The following is a 19,282-nucleotide window of genomic DNA, read 5'->3' as shown; positions in this document are numbered from 1 at the left end:
GTAATTCTTAGTCACTACAAATTATTTCTCTTATTTAAGTTTTTTATTTTATTTTTAAAGGACTTTATTAGATTTCTATCGTTAACACTATAAATAGTCTTTAAAAGTTTTATATGCTTGTATTTTTTTATATTTTTTTCAGAATAGAACACAATAATAGCTTCTTATTTTTTTCGTTTTAGTATAAGATAATTTTTTTTTGTCACATTTCTCACAATTTTCACATGAGTAACTATCAGCACTATTTTTTGAATACATTTTTAGTGTTCTTTCTGCTTTGTTATTATTTATTAATAATTTTTTTTTATCATGAGAAACATTTCACATTTAGTTCCTACACATCAAGAAAAAATCTGGAGACTGAAACTATAAATAAAGAAAAATGTTGTAAAAAAAGGTGAAAGCAAAAACATAAAAATGTTTAAGTTTCAAATGTTTCCCGAAGGAAATAACTTCAGGAAAATATATATATATGTAAATGATTCGAGAGATTGAATGAATGTTTTATCATGCAAACGTTTGAATGAATGAGATTTTAATGAAAGATATTATTCTGTAATTTTTTTTATGCTGAAAGACGTTTGTGAAAAAGTTTGGAAAATCATCGTCTTCCGCGAAAATTGCGACTTTTATTATCGCCGCGATCGCTTCCCCGATGATTCCAATCGTTTCCACTATTTCTGTCGATTTTTCGTTTTTGTCCGGGAATTCGATCGTTATTACGTTCCTTGTCGGATCTGTTGTTATAATCGTTGTTGCGATGATGCTGTGAACGATCAGATCGATGGTCGGCGGAGGATTTGCTGCTGAAAAATGCTGGAGGAGGCGGAGGTCGAACAGCGCCGGGCATCGTTGAAGAATGGTAATCAGATGAAAGACTTCCGTCGTAATAGCGAGGCAATGGCGGAGGAAGTGCATCAAGAAGTTGCGGGAATCCAGGCGGAGGCGCATAGGGCATCGGCGGTAATTGATGATGTTGCATTTGACGCATGTAATCGGCGACATATGCTTCAGCAGCTGCTGTTGTACTTGGATAACGAGGAAGCTTACCTGGCAATCGACCATCGCGAGAATACGGATGCATCATTGGCTTTTTGAAGGGAGGACCTCCCGGAGGCCCATTTAAAGATCTCTTTCCGCCGGGAATGAATTTTCTCCTTCCACGCATCATCATCATACTTCGTGCATCTCGTCCTCCTCTACTTGAATTTGAACGAGACGACGACATTGGAGGTCGACGATTCACATTAGGCTTTATGCCTTTTTCTCTGAGAATCCTTCCCGATTCCTTTGCCTTCTTCAAAATTGGCAATAGTTCAATTGCATCGTCTTCCGGAAAGAGTTTACACAATTCTTGAGCAACTTTTGGTTCAATTTCTTGCCCATCACGCCCAATTTTCACGGGTTTTCCTTCATTCCAGGGATTATACAAATGCGTCGTGCACGTAAACGAAAGTTCCTTCTTACAAACCCAATCAATCTCAAACACACCGCCCAAAGCTTTCGCTGAGATCCCCGGAGGCAAAACCCAATCAACGTTTTGCCCGCTTCTCTTACTTTCACAACTCATTCGTGCAAAACCGGCAAATTTGCCACTCTCTTTAACCGAAAATATCAACAATACATTTCGACATTCCTTAAATGCCCGATTCAAATTTGCCTCGTTTTGAGGTAATGTTGCCCAAACATTTTTCGTCTTGGATAACGTCACGTTATCCGCATTATTCGATTTGATCACGAAAAATCTGGCGTCGCGGAACAAATATGTAAGTTTTGTCATGTAATCGTACGACGATTTGCTTGCACTTCCTCTCTCGGCGCTTTGCTTCTTCGCTTCGGGACTCTCACTCCGTTTTTTGCTGTTTCCAATGTCTCCGTTTCCCTTACTTTCACTCGAACTTTTGTGACGTTGTCGTTTCGCTTTGGGCGACGATCCGCCCGAGCTTACCGAACTCATACTGCTGTCGTTGTTGTGATTCCCTTTGTTCTTGCGCTTCTCCGATGAGGATTTCGTGGCGCCTTTCTCCGATGTGTCGGATGCTTCACTGCGAGTGTCGAATGTGTCTTCTAATTGTTGGAGTGCGGCATTTATGTCTTGTTCATTTTCATCTAATCCTGCAAAGGCACAAAAGGCAGGAATATTAGAAATATTTTAGAGTCTCTTATGCAATTTTATTTATTTATTTATCTTTCTTTTTTTATTTTTACTACATTCAATTTATTCAATTTAGTTATTTCGTTGAAAACAGAAAACACTGCATCCATTTTGTCATTCATCTTTTTTTCGTTCTTATATTTTTTTTTTTTTTTATTCTTGTGTACGTGCACTTCACGTACGTCTGTGGAAAAATTCTTTGCAAATATTTATTTTAATTGAAATTTATTTTAGTTTCACATTAATTTGAAGGCAATAAATTGCCTTGTTTGAGTTTCTTCTCATGCATTTCATATTTGCATCAAATTCAATCACTTTTTACTGTATTTTTTTTTAGTTTTTTAAAAGTTAATTTACCCAACATAATTGTAGTAGAGTCCATTGTAAATGGGTTTTGTTTTTTTCTATGATTTGTGGAGCTTCAATTGCACCACATTTAGCTTTGTTTTTCTTTCTTTCTCACTGTTACGCTGTTAACCAACGTGTTTTCTGCTGATTTTTCGCCTTTTTTCTCGTTAATTGATGTTATTTTTGCTGAAATTTCCTTTAAAATTACGCTTTTCTTTCGGCTTGGTTGAAATCGCGAGATGTATCGAAATGATAATTTGACAGATTGGCAAGAGGGCAGCACTGTAACTGTCATTTTTTTCGGAAATCAAAACAAATACGCGTGTTTACAATTTTCGCAAATTTTCCTCTTTTGGATTGAACGGTAATTTTCTCTTAATTTTACTTGGATGCATTTTATCTTCAGCAGGGCTTTATTCATCTTCCAAAAGAATTTCGCAGAGATACCAAAACGCTTCAGATACGTTTACAAAAACATGGATATTCTTCAACCGCCACATTGTATTCGAGGAATGACGGAGTTACAAAAGGATTTGTTCACAAAAGATATCAAAGTGCCTGTTTTAGTTCTCGAGAATCAATCGACAATTAATGGAGTGATGCCTTTGATAAAATCAAAACTTCTAAAAATGGCAAACATGAAAGCTGTTCTCGATCATCAAGATAAAAAAGTCGTTTTACTACATCCTGAAAGTGTAAAGAGCTTCGAAGACCTTCCAACGACGCAACTGGAATCAAAAGGCGTCAATTCAGAGCATTTCATACAAAATTTCGATCTAAAAATTAGTTATGCGAATTGGTCAGCTAATGAACTTCTGAAACAAATCCTTCCAGAAGATAAAGAGGGAATGACATCTTTCTCTCGAATAGGCCATATCATTCATTTGAACTTGAAAGAACATCTTTTGCCATACAAGAAGATCATCGCGGAGATTCTCATGGACAAAATGTCAGGGATTCGAGCTGTTGTGAACAAAGCACAAACAATCGACAATGTATATCGAAATTTCTCGATGGAATTGTTAAAAGGAGAAGCTGATTATCAAGTTACAGTCAAAGAAAATGGAATTGAATTTGAATTTGACTTCTCTTCGGTTTATTGGAATCCAAGATTATCATCTGAACATGATAGGATTGTAAAATTAATCAAACCGAATGACGTTTTATATGATGTTTTTGCAGGCGTTGGTCCATTTGCTGTTCCTGTAGCGAAAAAAGGAATTCAAGTTTACGCAAATGACTTGAATCCTGAATCTTACAAATGGTTAAATCATAATGCGACGAAGAATAAATGCAAGAAACACATGGAAACATTCAATAAAGACGGAAGAGAATTCTTGCTTAACGATGCTCGAAGTAATTTATTACAAAGGTTGAAAGATCCTGACTTTCAAGGCGTTCCGCATTTCGTTATGAACCTTCCTGCAATGGCTGTTGAGTTTCTCGATGTTTTTCGAGGCTATTTGAAATCAGAAAAACCATTTCCCATTAAAAATCTACCTGTTGTGCATGTTTATTGTTTTGCGAAAGGAATTGAAGATAAAGAAAAAATTGCCCTTGATCTCGTACATCAACATTTGGGCATGGAATTGCCTAAAAACTCTTTTATCAAATGTAATTTTGTACGAAATGTCGCCCCAAACAAGGATATGATGCGAGTTGATTTCTACCTGACACCCGAAATATTATTTTCTTCCGATGACGTCATCGAACCTCCTCTTAAAAAAAGTACAAAATTTTTGTGAAGCAAACCGTTTCATTAAATTTGTAATTCTTTATTTCATTTCAGGTAAATTTGATCAAAATGGGCAAACACTCGAAGAAACAGGCGAAACAACAGGATCCCAAACTTCAAGCGTTGGCAAAACGGAAAAAGGAAATGAAAGTCTTTAAGTTGCCTACTGAAATGAGTACGAGAATCAACAAAAAGGCGAAAAAAGTTACGAGTAATTTAAAGAAGGTAAGAAAATTTTCATTGAAAAAAATTGAAATTGAAATTTCATCCAAATATATATTTTTTTAAGTTAAACAAAGCAGATCGACGTGAAAAAGTTGACGACGAATTGAAAGCGTTACATGAGAAATTAGTTGTAAAACAAGCTAAAAAATCAGCTACCATGGAACCAACTCCCATTCCTCAACGTCCTCCGGGTACACAAGAAGTCGAAATGACAATGGAGAAAATGCACGTCTGATTTTGCTATTTCATAAGTTTAAAGTAAGTTTTTAAGGATCGTCAAAATAAATAAAATACATGCACGAAAAAAAATTCGTGTAACATTAAAAAAAGCATTTTTTTGTATATTTGATAAATGTATAACAGACTTTATTTGAATCATAAGAAGAAATGACTAAAAAATTGAATCCTCTTGAATTTTTTTTAAAAATATCTCTTGCGTAAAAAAATATAATTATGAATTTGCTTAAAAAAAGAAACAAAACAAAAAAATATATTTAATCTTAAATGACCTTCCTTTTACCAACTAACTATATAAAAAGTAAATGCTATATGGCGAATAATGCTTTCGATTAGATTTCATCATTAAAAATGTAAACATTTAGTGCGAAAAGTCAACAAGTTTCACATATTTCAGTCCATATCGGGCGCCATTTCATTTCGAGTCACAACAAGTTATTGTGCTCTACATTTGTGACTTGTTATGTGTTAATAAGAGTGCAAAAACAGACATTTAAAGCTTACTGACTATCTCATGATGATTATTTTAAAGCGTTTGTTAATAATATTGTTTTGCACACAACGTTCGTTAAATGCGTTTTCGTTCCTTCGGCGATGCTTTGAGGTAAACTGTTGGATACTATGTTACTTGTGAGATTGTGTGCATTTTTTGGATTAAATATTTGTATGTAGGTAATAAAAAGGATCATTAAAAAGGTCAATTGTGCGAGACTTTTTAACCTCCGTTGACTTCGAGAGTACATCCATTGACATAAGACGATTTGTCAGATGCCAAGAAAGCAATTGCTTCGGCAACTTCTTCAGGTTGTCCCAATCGTTTCAAGGCGCATTGACTGACAAAAACTTTTTTCGCCTCATCAGGAACAGATTCTGTCATGGGAGACTCAATAAAACCTGGCACAACAGCATTCACGCGAATGTTAAATTTGCCGAATTCCTTGGCAGCAACTTTTGTCAAAGCTTCGACGCCTGCTTTCGATGGCGCATAATTGGCTTGTCCCATGTTTCCGTTGCGCGCAACAATGGATGACAAATTTATGATCGAACCTTGTACTTTGTAGTCGACCATTGCTTTGGCAAAGTATTGCATAACTAAAAAGGTACCCTTGAGATTGACATCGAGCACAATATCGTAATCAGGTTCACTCATTTTGAGCAACCAACTATCACGAATGATCCCGGCGGAATTTACGACAATGCTCGGAGGGCGTTTGTACTCGGCAATACATTGTTCGACTGCAGCATTTACCGACACGGAGCTCGAAACATCCATTTCGACGGCTTTTCCATCACGATTCAAGAGTTTTATCGTTTCTTCGGCCTTGTTGATCTTCCGATCAGCAGCAATTACAGTTGCTCCGTCACGAGCAAGCAATCTGTGTGAATATTTTAGCACAAAAAAAATCAATCGTCATTCATTTTTTCGTTCGTAAATACCATTTTTGTACTAAAATTTTAAGACAAACCTGCAAGCAGCTCGCCCAATGCCGCTTCCAGCTCCCGTAACTAACGCGAGTTTACCGAAAAGAATATTGACCATCTTCAGCGCTTATTTTTCCGACTTGTTTCGTGCACTGATTTTTTCCAACTATTTTCGTCTGTTTTGCTGCAATACTCTGTTGTTTACGCAATCTTCGGTCTCCCCTCACATAACATATGTTGTCACACATCCAAGTACAGATTGTCGTCGAATCGAGTTTTGATTCCAGACGATGGAGAAAAAAATTTTTTTTTTTAAACTCTTGAACGATTTATTGATCAAAATCTTAAATTTAACAAAAAGTAGCTCAAATTGTACTTTTTAAAAATTATTTTGTTTTTAAGGGTGATATAAAAATAAAACTCATACTACTAAATAAAACACTCAAAACACAAAAAAACTTTATGTAAATAATAGAAATACTGTAAAATGCTCTCTTTCTTCATATTTTTGTTTTTCATCTTTCTTCTTTTGGTAAAATTGGTAATTGCTTTGTTATGGAAATCAATTGCTTCGTCTATAAAAAATGCAGTTCTTGTACAAAATATTCTTTGGTTCGAATTTGGTTTTATAATTTTCCTCCGTTTTCTGTGGTTGATGTGTTTGTTGCTTGTTGCAAATTATTTGTCGCCTTTTCTTGACTCAATTCTTCTTCTTGTGCCTCGATCATCACATTCATCAATTTGAGCGTCGTTTGTGGTTGCATTGCTTTCGGCAGTTTACGAAGTACTTCAGCAACGTATTCTCCGAAAATGGCATGTTTATCGCGATGAAGATCCGGATTTGTCGAAACTTCGGGGATTATGGGCATGTGATGTCCAAAGGGAGTTGGCGAAAGCGTTGTATGTCCCTCAAAATCATCCATTTGGGGCGGCTGTTGTACTTGTTGGCGTTTTGTAGGACGAACATCTTGCAAATGCGAATCGTTAACATCCAAAAATGCCCGTTTCAGGGAATTATTCATGGATTGTGAGAATGAGGTACTTGATGCCTGGTTATTTTCATCGTCAAGATCGCTATATATAGTTTAAATTTGTACAAAAAAGCAATATATATTTAATATAAACAAGAGTTTTTAAAATAAATAAACAAACTTACATTTCACAATCGTTGTTATCGTCTCGCAGTCGACGCATTTGTATGTGTTTGTGCAGGAATTTTAGGCGTTCCATGAGAGGCCAATCTGAATTTTGCCCATTCTTGATGAGTCGTCGTTCGACAGTGAATCTTGCTCGAATGTAGGTAATGCGTTTACGACATGTTTCGAGGGGAATTCCCGTGTCCTTGCTCAATTGTCGCCAAGCGTTCTCCTTGCGTGATGCAAATCGAAAATCGGGATGTTCTCTGTCGTACAATACTGGTAACGTTTTGTACGCCTCCAAAAGCTTCAGGTCCCGATCAAAAGTCTGAAAAAAAATTGTTATTTAACTTGAATAAACACGCAAACAATGAATGGGGGCAATAAAAATTCTCACGTTATAATGTAAATATTCCTCTGATTCGTGTTCCATGTTTTTTCCGTTTCCTTGGTGACTTATGATGAATTCAGGCTCAAGTTTGATGTCGTTCAAGGGCACGTTGTTCATTTTTCCAACAAATAACACATAAAAAGCTATTTTTTGAGTCAGTAATTGTTGCGAGCGAGATTGTTATTGTATGGATGGAGTTTCGAAAACGTTCGAGAAACTTTGGGATGCGTTCGAAAAACTCGATTCGAATAAACTTCGTTGAAAAAAAAATATGAAATTTTCCAATAACAAGTTTATTTTAAACAAAACAGATTAAAACTAATTAATTAAATAGGTCAAAATCTAAAATATTCACAAATAGTTGCAGGTAGATTCCTAATGTAGTCTTTTAATTTATGAGATAACAATTCCGAAATACTTTTGTTGAAAAAAAAACTTCACCGAAAATGACAAATATACGGAAAATCATGCAATTACATTAGTTTTTGTCGATAATATTGTCAAGAAGCGTATTTCCGATAGATGAGAAACATTTGCATAAATTCGATGAGAGTGATGTGAGATGAGAAACGAAAATTCGACATGGAAAAGCGGAATTAAATATTATTTTCCCACTCTTCCTCCTCGTGATCCTAATGTTTCAGACAGTACTCATAACTGCTATTGTTAATTTCTATTTTCAGGATGTAAATTATTGCGATCGACAGTACGATAAAGAGAAGACAACAAACCCATTGCATCGTTTGGGTCCAACGTGTTTGTCCTTCCAAACGATGCAATGTCTCCGTGATGCAAGTTAACGTATGATTTAATTGTGTTTGTGTACGATTGCCTCCCGTGCTTCCATCATACGAATCGTGTCCCATGCCATTTTTGAAAGCAGATGACATTTCCTTCGCATCATCCGGCAATTGGCATCTCAAACGATGTTGTTCAATGTTTGTCGACGAAGTTGATGTATTTTTCCACAATTCGGTCAAATGTTGTTGATCTGTTGGCTCGTCAACGCCCAAACTCATGCACATCACAAGAAACTTATCACGATTCCAAGTATGCCCTTGGTTGAAGATGACGTTGATGGTTTGTGTGCCTCCTTTTGTGAGAACGCCGCTTGATGGACGAACACGGAACTTTTCAGGAGCAGTTGTTTTAATCTAAAAACGAAAAAAATGTCAAATTGTTTAACACAATTTGTGAACATGAAACTCACTTTATAGGTAACTGGATTGAAGTCAATGTTTGTCAACTGAACTTGCCCGTAAAGTTCATTCTCGACTTTGGTAAAGATAATTGCTTCATTTGGTGTCACACGGAGTAAATGAGCTACAACAAAAAATCAATATTGGATCAATATCAACAAAAAGTCAAGAAGTTTCTTACATTCTTGACCATTTGGGCTTTTATCCATTGCTGAATTGCTATTGAGAAATGTGAATGTGTGAAATGAAGATGTTGTTGGAGCTAAATCGGATGGTGAAATATCCTCTATTGTATGTGATTGCGGAGCAAAGTGTACCTGAAATGAAGAACAATTGTAGATAAATATCAATTTAAGGTGCCCTCAAATACGCAAACATAGAATATAATGTGTGTTAACTCAATTAATAATTTACGCGATAGATATTTTTTTTTGTACTATTTGCCAAAAATTTTTTAAACATACTTTTCTGTTTCGTATCGGGTCTATTTTGATATCCAATTTTTGAGAAAAACGTCACAAAATGAATTAACTTCTCGAAATCTCGAATCTGAATAACAAAACTTGCAAAGTACTCTTGAACTTTGGTAATTAAGCAATTTCCTCTTTTTTCTCCGTCGAATTTGTTGTTTATGTCGATTTTGCTCGCTTTATTTCGATTCTCGATATATACAGAGTAAGATTAGATTCAAAAAAGATTGTCGTTTACCCTTGACATAACGTTCTCGTTGGTTTCCCTTTTTCTTTATACTGCGCAATTTTTGACTGTTCTTGCTCAATGTTGAATTCGACTGAATGTTAGAACTTTTATAACGAATATATTGACAATTTGTCCTGCTTCATTTGAGTTATAAACAACACCCATGAGAATTTGTATTGAATAGATGTTGTTATCATCATTACCTAAAACATAAAAAAAACAATATAAATGAGTTTTGGAAAATTAGTAATGTTCTAAATTTGATGAATGGAATAAATCCATTCATGTACATATTACAAAATCTTCATTCAAAACCATAAAATAATTTTCAAAGAAAAATGCCTTTTCCGCAAAAATATATTTACAGGGGCCCAAAAACAAAATTACGTATTTTTTACGTATTTTTTTACGTATTTTATACCTATCCTAAAATTTGATATTTTTAGCTTTGCACTTATCGCAGACAGTTAAATTTACACTCGTTTGAAAGATATGATTCAGAGCTACAAATTACAATAGGTCTCAATGCCTTTTCCGCAAAAATATATTTACAGGAGCCCGAAAACAAATTTACGTAATTTGACATATTTTATATATGCAACACTGTTGCATGTAAAATTGCAATATCACAAAATTTGATATTTTTAGCTTTGTCCTTATCGTAGACAGTCAAATTTACATTCGTTTGAAAGATATGATTCAGAGCTACAACTTACAATAGGTCTCAATGCCTTTTGCGCAAATATAAATTTACAAGAGCCCAAAAACAAATTTACGTAATTTGACATATTTTATATATGCAACACTGTTGCATGTAAAAATTGCAATATCACAAAATTTGATAATTTTAGCTTTGTACTTATCGTAGACAGTCAAATTTACATTCGTTTGAAAGATATGATTCAGAGCTACAAATTAAAATAGGTCTCAATGCCTTTTGCGCAAATATAAATTTACAAGAGCCCAAAAACAAATTTACGTAATTTGACATATTTTATATATGCAACACTGTTGCATGTAAAAATTGCAATATCACAAAATTTGATAATTTTAGCTTTGTACTTATCGTAGACAGTCAAATTTACATTCGTTTGAAAGATATGATTCAGAGCTACAAATTACAATAGGTCTCAATGCCTTTTGCGCAAATATAAATTTACAAGAGCCCAAAAACAAATTTACGTAATTTGACATATTTTATATATGCAACACTGTTGCATGTAAAAATTGCAATATCACAAAATTTGATATTTTTAGCTTTGTCCTTATCGTAGACAGTCAAATTTACATTCGTTTGAAAGATACGATTCAGAGCTACAAATTACAATAGGTCTCAATGCCTTTTGCGCAAAAATAAATTTACAGGAGCCCGAAAACAAATTTACGTAATTTGACATATTTTATATATGCAACACTGTTGCATGTAAAAATTGCAATATCACAAAATTTGATATTTTTAGCTTTGTCCTTATCGTAGACAGTCAAATTTACATTCGTTTGAAAGATATGATTCAGAGCTACAAATTACAATAGGTCTCAATGCCTTTTGCGCAAATATAAATTTACAAGAGCCCAAAAACAAATTTACGTAATTTGACATATTTTATATATGCAACACTGTTGCATGTAAAAATTGCAATATCACAAAATTTGATATTTTTAGCTTTGTACTTATCGTAGACAGTCAAATTTACATTCGTTTGAAAGATATGATTCAGAGCTACAAATTACAATAGGTCTCAATGCCTTTTGCGCAAATATAAATTTACAAGAGCCCAAAAACAAATTTACGTAATTTGACATATTTTATATATGCAACACTGTTGCATGTAAAAATTGCAATATCACAAAATTTGATATTTTTAGCTTTGTCCTTATCGTAGACAGTCAAATTTACATTCGTTTGAAAGATATGATTCAGAGCTACAAATTACAATAGGTCTCAATGCCTTTTGCGCAAATATAAATTTACAAGAGCCCAAAAACAAATTTACGTAATTTGACATATTTTATATATGCAACACTGTTGCATGTAAAAATTGCAATATCACAAAATTTGATATTTTTAGCTTTGTCCTTATCGTAGACAGTCAAATTTACATTCGTTTGAAAGATATGATTCAGAGCTACAAATTACAATAGGTCTCAATGCCTTTTGCGCAAAAATAAATTTACAGGAGCCCGAAAACAAATTTACGTAATTTGACATATTTTATATATGCAACACTGTTGCATGTAAAAATTGCAATATCACAAAATTTGATATTTTTAGCTTTGTCCTTATCGTAGAAAGTCAAATTTACATTCGTTTGAAAGATATGATTCAGAGCTACAAATTACAATAGGTCTCAATGCCTTTTGCGCAAATATAAATTTACAGGAGCCCGAAAACAAATTTACGTAATTTGACATATTTTATATATGCAACACTGTTGCATGTAAAAATTGCAATATCACAAAATTTGATATTTTTAGCTTTGTCCTTATCGTAGACAGTCAAATTTACATTCGTTTGAAAGATATGATTCAGAGCTACAAATTACAATAGGTCTCAATGCCTTTTGCGCAAATATAAATTTACAGGAGCCCTAAAACAAATTTACGTAATTTGACATATTTTATATATGCAACACTGTTGCATGTAAAAATTGCAATATCACAAAATTTGATATTTTTAGCTTTGTCCTTATCACAATAGGTCTGAATGCCTTTTGCGCAAAATAAATTTACAGGAGCCCAAAAACACGGACATATTTTATATCATCGTATTAGCTTTGTCCTTATCGTAGACAGTCAAATTTACATTCGATTCAGAATAGGTCTCAATGCCTTTTGCGCAAAAATTTTACAAATTTACGTAATTTGACATATTTTATATATGCAACACTGTTGCATGTATTTAAAATTTGATATTTTTAGCTTTGTACTTATCGTAGACAGTCAAATTTACATTCGTTTGAAAGATATGATTCAGAGCTACAAATTACAATAGGTCTCAATGCCTTTTGCGCAAATATAAATTTACAAGAGTCCAAAAACAAATTTACGTAATTTGACATATTTTATATATGCAACACTGTTGCATGTAAAAATTGCAATATCACAAAATTTGATATTTTTAGCTTTGTACTTATCGTAGACAGTCAAATTTACATTCGTTTGAAAGATATGATTCAGAGCTACAAATTACAATAGGTCTCAATATAAATTTTACGTAATTTATATTTTAATTTGATATTTTTAGCTTTGTACTTATCGTAGACAGTCAAATTTACATTCGTTTGAAAGATATGATTCAGAGCTACAAATTACAATAGGTCTCAATGCCTTTTGCGCAAATATAAATTTACAAGAGCCCAAAAACAAATTTACGTAATTTGACATATTTTATATATGCAACACTGTTGCATGTAAAAATTGCAATATCACAAAATTTGATATTTTTAGCTTTGTCCTTATCGTAGACAGTCAAATTTACATTCGTTTGAAAGATATGATAGCTTTGAACTTATCGTAGACCGTCAAATTTACATTCGTTTGAAAGATATGATTCAGAGCTACAAATTACAATAGGTCTCAATGCCTTTTGCGCAAATATAAATTTACAAGAGCCCAAAAACAAATTTACGTAATTTGACATATTTTATATATGCAACACTGTTGCATGTAAAAATTGCAATATCACAAAATTTGATATTTTTAGCTTTGTCCTTATCGTAGACAGTCAAATTTACATTCGTTTGAAAGATATGATTCAGAGCTACAAATTACAATAGGTCTCAATGCCTTTTGCGCAAATATAAATTTACAAGAGCCCAAAAACAAATTTACGTAATTTGACATATTTTATATATGCAACACTGTTGCATGTAAAAATTGCAATATCACAAAATTTGATATTTTTAGCTTTGTCCTTATCGTAGACAGTCAAATTTACATTCGTTTGAAAGATATGATTCAGAGCTACAAATTACAATAGGTCTCAATGCCTTTTGCGCAAATATAAATTTACAGAAGCCCAAAAACAAAATTACGTAATTTGACAAATTTTATATATGCAACACTGTTGCATGTAAAAATTGCAATATCACAAAATTTGATATTTTTAGCTTTGTCCTTATCGTAGACAGTCAAATTTACATTCGTTTGAAAGATATGATTCAGAGCTACAAATTACAATAGGTCTCAATGCCTTTTGCGCAAATATAAATTTACAAGAGCCCAAAAACAAATTTACGTAATTTGACATATTTTATATATGCAACACTGTTGCATGTAAAAATTGCAATATCACAAAATTTGATATTTTTAGCTTTGTCCTTATCGTAGACAGTCAAATTTACATTCGTTTGAAAGATATGATTCAGAGCTACAAATTACAATAGGTCTCAATGCCTTTTGCGCAAATATAAATTTACAAGAGCCCAAAAACAAATTTACGTAATTTGACATATTTTATATATGCAACACTGTTGCATGTAAAAATTGCAATATCACAAAATTTGATATTTTTAGCTTTGTCCTTATCGTAGACAGTCAAATTTACATTCGTTTGAAAGATATGATTCAGAGCTACAAATTACAATAGGTCTCAATGCCTTTTGCGCAAATATAAATTTACAAGAGCCCAAAAACAAATTTACGTAATTTGACATATTTTATATATGCAACACTGATATTTTTGCAGTCAAAAACGTTTGAAAGATTATTCGTAAAATCGGTTCCAACAGACTGACAAACCCCTCATTGACTTATAAATCTATAAAATATTTGCAAATAGTAAAAATTGCAATATCACAAAATTTGATATTTTTAGCTTTGTACTTATCGTAGACAGTCAAATTTACATTCGTTTGAAAGATATGATTCAGAGCTACAAATTACAATAGGTCTCAATGCCTTTTGCGCAAATATAAATTTACAGGAGCCCAATAACAAATTTACGTAACGACATATTTTATATTGCAATATCACAAAATTTGATATTTTTAGCTTTGTCCTTATCGTAGACAGTCAAATTTACATTCGTTTGAAAGATCTTTTGCGCAAATATAAATTTACAGGAGCCCTAAAACAAATTTACGTATTTTTTACGTATATTTTAATTTGATATTTTTAGCTTTGTACTTATCGTAGACAGTCAAATTTACATTCGTTTGAAAGATACGATTCAGAGCTACAAATTACAATAGGTCTCAATGCCTTTTGCGCAAATATAAATTTACAAGAGCCCAAAAACAAATTTACGTAATTTGACAAAAATATATGCAACACTGTTGCATGTAAAAATTGCAATATCACAAAATTTGATATTTTTAGCTTTGTCCTTATCGTAGACAGTCAAATTTACATTCGTTTGAAAGATATGATTCAGAGCTACAAATTACAATAGGTCTCAATGCCTTTTGCGCAAATATAAATTTACAAGAGCCCAAAAACAAATTTACGTAATTTGACATATTTTATATATGCAACACTGTTGCATGTAAAAATTGCAATATCACAAAATTTGATATTTTTAGCTTTGTCCTTATCGTAGACAGTCAAATTTACATTCGTTTGAAAGATATGATTCAGAGCTACAAATTACAATAGGTCTGAATGCCTTTTCCGCAAAAATATATTTACAGGGGCCCAAAAACAAAATTACGTATTTTTTTACGTATTTTATACCTATCCTAAAATTTGATATTTTTAGCTTTGCACTTATCGCAGACAGTCAAATTTACATTCGTTTGAAAGATATGATTCAGAGCTACAAATTACAATAGGTCTCAATGCCTTTTGCGCAAATATAAATTTACAAGAGCCCAAAAACAAATTTACGTAATTTGACATATTTTATATATGCAACACTGTTGCATGTAAAAATTGCAATATCACAAAATTTGATATTTTTAGCTTTGTCCTTATCGTAGACAGTCAAATTTACATTCGTTTGAAAGATATGATTCAGAGCTACAAATTACAATAGGTCTGAATGCCTTTTCCGCAAAAATATATTTACAGGGGCCCAAAAACAAAATTACGTATTTTTTTACGTATTTTATACCTATCCTAAAATTTGATATTTTTAGCTTTGCACTTATCGCAGACAGTCAAATTTACATTCGTTTGAAATATAGGATTCAGAGCTACAAATTACAATAGGTCTTAAAACTTATTATTTCAAAATAAAAATAAAATCAAAATAGAAATTACGGAAATGTTTTATTTTATATTACTTTCTTTACGAATTGCGTTCAATCCATTTGGCATATGATGAGAGTCTTGAATAAACACCTGGCATTCCGCTTGTGCATTCTAACTTTTTATGTGAAAAGACACCAAGCAAAACTTTTTCATCGTTATTTATCACTCCAACCATCGGAGCTCCTTCATCAAACAAACAAGGGCCTGCAACATCGAGTTTTCCAGCGCAAATATTTGATGGTAAGATATTCTCATAACGGATGTAACATGAAGTTTGTGAAATAACGGGAATAGAAGCACGATTTAAGAAATTTTGACGAGGTCCCCATGCGCTTACATCAACATTTGTTCCAACAAAGATATCTTCGTTGAAGGTTGAGTAATTGATTGTCTCAATAAATCCCTCTAAATTGAAAAAATAAAAAAGTAGAAAAAGTTTTTTTCTCCGAAATGCGATAAAAAATCAATTAAAGGTTAATTGCAACATAAGAAACTCACTTTTCAATCTTGCATTTCGAATCAAAAAGACAAGAGCAACGTTATTCGTCAACGTATTCGGAAGAAAAGCTTCATGAGGGACAACTCTTTCAATTACTACGACGTCAGCAGTTTGACTCGAAGAGACATCTTGAATGTTTGATGTTCCAACAATTACATACCCCAAATGGAAGCTAAAAGACAATTTCATTCAATGATTTTTTATACGATTTACGCTTGAAATACTTGCTTCTGAACACACGTTGCTGAAGTTAAGATAACATTTGGTTTTATAAGACTTCCTGTGCAAATTCTCACAGAACCCTCATCATCGTATTGAATTTTGATGAAAGCTTGATACGGAATTTCGCCGTCTTCAACAATTGTTCCTCCCGGAAATGCTTCTGAAAAGGCAAAAATAGCACAAATTATCGTAAAAACTCTTAAAAAGGTCATTTTTCGAAGATTTTTCAAGTAGAAATGATAAGAAGTGTGTTTTATCAATTAAGATTTACCTTTTTATATCAAATTAACCTGATAAGTGTCGAATTAGGTAATCGATAAGCAATATCTTGAACAAGACTTTTCATCTTTTTAGTTCGTAAATCTAATGTCAGTGCTTCGTTTAGTTATTACAAATACAACAAAACATGTTTGTATTAGTTTTTATAGGGTGTTTAGCAACCTTAACAAATTTTCGGTATAAACTAAAAAGATTCATAATTTGGTTCAATTTGAGTTATAAATGAAATTTCAAATTCATCTCATTTGATATGTCAAACACTTCTGTGTCACCCTAATCTCCATAAAAATATCAACAACTCACACATTCACGTCATTTGCGTGATCATACGATATATTTTATTGCTCGTCTTTGTCGATATTTAGTACAATTTTGAAGCCGGCACTATCAAGAGGTATGTAAGTCAACAATTATTCTTGTCGTTTTTCGCTTTTTAATTTGTAACTGCACAAATTCGCCTGTAAAGAAAGAAGAAAAACGTGGTTACGAACAATAATAAATACATAAAAATCAATCTGTAACATAAGAGAAAGTTCTCCCAAGCCCTTCAAGCAAGTAATATCTCAATTTTCGGTCGTTCAAAGAAAAGTTCATGTCAAAAAATCGATTTTAATACATTTTTCGGGTGTGTGTTTTATTTTAAATAAGTAATACTTTTTGATACGTGTGGGAAAGTGACTCAACATGCGTGCACAATGAACAACCGGCATATTATTTAATTATGTCGTATTCATAGTTTAAATAATTTATGAAGTTTGAACTTTAAAAAAATTTGCTTTTTGATTTGAAACGTTTAAAAACAGTAGATTTAATTAATAATTCCTATCTAATAAAGTTAATCACGCCTCAAGTAGAACGTGTACAAAGAAATCATTTGCGGACAATGATGATGATTATTATTTGCGTTTGTATTGTTAGCTAGGTGACTTTTCGAGGTCATCTTTGTGTTTACTTGTATATTATTACAGTATAATTTTCGGATGTTGAATATTTTTTTTGTTGCTTTCGATATCTATCATATTTTTTATTTTTGATGATAAGATAAGTTTTTTTTCCAATCATTGAACTAACAACAAGCAATTGTCCATGAAATTACATATTGAGCACCCTAAAAATGTTTACCTTTTCTCCATAAATTCTTCAATAACGGCACTTTCTCCGGTATTTTGATATTACTGACCTCATTGATTTTTTCCGTGCATTTTTTTGCATTGCAGTTTTATTTTAAAAAAAGTTCTTTGACATTGTCTCTTAAAAATAAACAAGTTTCGACATACCTACATAAAAAAATATTACGTGGATTATTTTTTGAATGATGTAATTAACGCGAAACACTTCTCATGAAACTTAACACAACTTTTAATGGTAAAATTTGACTCATAAAAGTGCAACGAACGAACGGTATTTAATTCGAAATTGCACTTGAAACAAATATTAATCAGAGCTTTGCGGTTTTTTGTAATAATTTTTTTTTAAATGATGACTTGAATTATATTACTTAACAACCGATCGTTTTTTTTTTTTGCATTCTTAATTAATTGATTTTTTTTTATTTTTTCTTTTAGCTTTCGTAGTCAAAGGTCGTTAGTTAGATCAAAGTCTCAGGAGATTTATAACTTCGCATTTATCAAAAAATGGCAGATTTAGAACAAGTAAGTTTAATTTCCTTCAAATATTATTTTCGAAAATTTAACATTTTTTTCGTGCAGAAATTCAATGACGCCGCTGAAAAGGTGAAAAACTTCTCGAAACGCCCAAGTGACGACGAACTTCTCGAGTTGTATGCTCTCTTCAAGCAAGGCACTGTTGGAGACAACGAAACAGAGAAACCGGGGCTCTTGGATTTCAAGGGAAAAGCCAAATGGGAGGCATGGAACAAGAAAAAGGGAACAGGAAAAGATGCTGCCAAAGAAGCTTATGTTAAATTAGCTGACGAACTTACAGCTAAATATGCCTAAATATCAATATGGAAAAACAAACAAAACAAAAAAGTTGCAAATATTGACGTAAATTATATTAACTTTAGTTTAATTTAGTTTCGATGCCGTACTCGACACATCTCTGACACAGAGCTTTTTCTATAATTATCTACAGTGATTAGATAAGATTCATAAAAAATTTAATATAATAACATTTATTATTGCTTGTTTAAAATTTTTGCTTTTCTTGTTGTATTTATAAATATTTATAACGAACTTTTTTTTTGCAAATCTGGAGATTTTGGATTTTTATACTAAATATAAAATGAAATAAAGACGTAAATAATTATTGATAAAAAATGGTGTTGTTTCGAGTTAATTTTTAAAAATTACTTTAGAGTTGGATGATTTTGCAACAACATTGCTTCATATTCATGTTTTATTAAACTCATGGAAAATTGAAAATTTCGCTCAACTTTTGAAAATTTGTCAAAATTAAGCAAATGAAGGCTTATTATTATTGCTGAGGGTTTACATAGTTATGAAATTCGAATTCTGAACTGATTTATCAAAAATTAAAAAAAAATATTTTGAAAGTTATATTTTTGTTAACATATATTCTAT

At 32.3% G+C, this 19,282-nt stretch overlaps 6 protein-coding genes across 8 annotated transcripts; 2 read left to right on the top strand and 4 right to left on the bottom strand.

Annotated features, from left to right (window-relative positions):
• Positions 1–377: 377 nt before the first annotated feature.
• Positions 378–2,726, bottom strand: LOC134829855 (YTH domain-containing protein 1). The gene is made up of 2 exons (XM_063843138.1): positions 2,513–2,726; positions 378–2,115 (listed from the first exon to the last, which is right to left on the bottom strand). The coding sequence occupies exons 1-2, from the start codon at positions 2,535–2,537 to the stop codon at positions 602–604; spliced, it is 1,539 nt and encodes a 512-aa protein (XP_063699208.1). The 5' UTR covers positions 2,538–2,726; the 3' UTR covers positions 378–601.
• A 147-nt stretch (positions 2,727–2,873) lies between these two features.
• Positions 2,874–4,710, top strand: LOC134829313 (tRNA (guanine(37)-N1)-methyltransferase). Its single transcript, XM_063842342.1, has 3 exons — positions 2,874–4,231; positions 4,293–4,463; positions 4,528–4,710. The coding sequence occupies exons 1-2, from the start codon at positions 2,893–2,895 to the stop codon at positions 4,394–4,396; spliced, it is 1,443 nt and encodes a 480-aa protein (XP_063698412.1). The 5' UTR covers positions 2,874–2,892; the 3' UTR covers positions 4,397–4,463; positions 4,528–4,710.
• A 123-nt stretch (positions 4,711–4,833) lies between these two features.
• LOC134829315 (estradiol 17-beta-dehydrogenase 8-like) lies at positions 4,834–6,358 on the bottom strand. The gene is made up of 2 exons (XM_063842344.1): positions 6,167–6,358; positions 4,834–6,076 (listed from the first exon to the last, which is right to left on the bottom strand). Exons 1-2 carry the CDS (start codon positions 6,238–6,240, stop codon positions 5,416–5,418), a joined length of 735 nt encoding a protein of 244 aa, XP_063698414.1. The 5' UTR covers positions 6,241–6,358; the 3' UTR covers positions 4,834–5,415.
• A 138-nt stretch (positions 6,359–6,496) lies between these two features.
• Positions 6,497–7,826, bottom strand: LOC134829314 (uncharacterized). Its single transcript, XM_063842343.1, has 3 exons — positions 7,656–7,826; positions 7,279–7,586; positions 6,497–7,196 (listed from the first exon to the last, which is right to left on the bottom strand). The coding sequence occupies exons 1-3, from the start codon at positions 7,764–7,766 to the stop codon at positions 6,749–6,751; spliced, it is 867 nt and encodes a 288-aa protein (XP_063698413.1). The 5' UTR covers positions 7,767–7,826; the 3' UTR covers positions 6,497–6,748.
• Positions 7,827–7,935: 109 nt separating this feature from the next.
• Positions 7,936–9,483, bottom strand: LOC134830836 (motile sperm domain-containing protein 2-like). The gene is made up of 4 exons (XM_063844426.1): positions 9,313–9,483; positions 9,030–9,165; positions 8,860–8,972; positions 7,936–8,803 (listed from the first exon to the last, which is right to left on the bottom strand). Exons 2-4 carry the CDS (start codon positions 9,055–9,057, stop codon positions 8,282–8,284), a joined length of 663 nt encoding a protein of 220 aa, XP_063700496.1. The 5' UTR covers positions 9,058–9,165; positions 9,313–9,483; the 3' UTR covers positions 7,936–8,281.
• A 7,592-nt stretch (positions 9,484–17,075) lies between these two features.
• LOC134829562 (acyl-CoA-binding protein homolog) lies at positions 17,076–19,011 on the top strand. 3 transcript variants are annotated; one of them, XM_063842667.1, is made up of 3 exons: positions 17,076–17,133; positions 18,305–18,391; positions 18,449–19,011. In XM_063842667.1, exons 2-3 carry the CDS (start codon positions 18,374–18,376, stop codon positions 18,695–18,697), a joined length of 267 nt encoding a protein of 88 aa, XP_063698737.1. In that variant the 5' UTR covers positions 17,076–17,133; positions 18,305–18,373; the 3' UTR covers positions 18,698–19,011. The 3 variants fall into 3 exon arrangements, with proteins under 3 accessions (XP_063698737.1, XP_063698738.1, XP_063698739.1); XM_063842668.1 differs by having other exon boundaries at positions 17,119–17,137; XM_063842669.1 differs by lacking the exon at positions 17,076–17,133 and adding an exon at positions 17,274–17,294.
• Positions 19,012–19,282: the final 271 nt, after the last annotated feature.

Source organism: Culicoides brevitarsis, chromosome 2, assembly GCF_036172545.1.
Source record: "Culicoides brevitarsis isolate CSIRO-B50_1 chromosome 2, AGI_CSIRO_Cbre_v1, whole genome shotgun sequence".
NCBI lineage: Eukaryota > Metazoa > Arthropoda > Insecta > Diptera > Ceratopogonidae > Culicoides > Culicoides brevitarsis.
The sequence above is the reverse complement of the archived record's forward strand: the minus strand, read 5'-3'. Positions and strand labels throughout refer to the sequence as shown.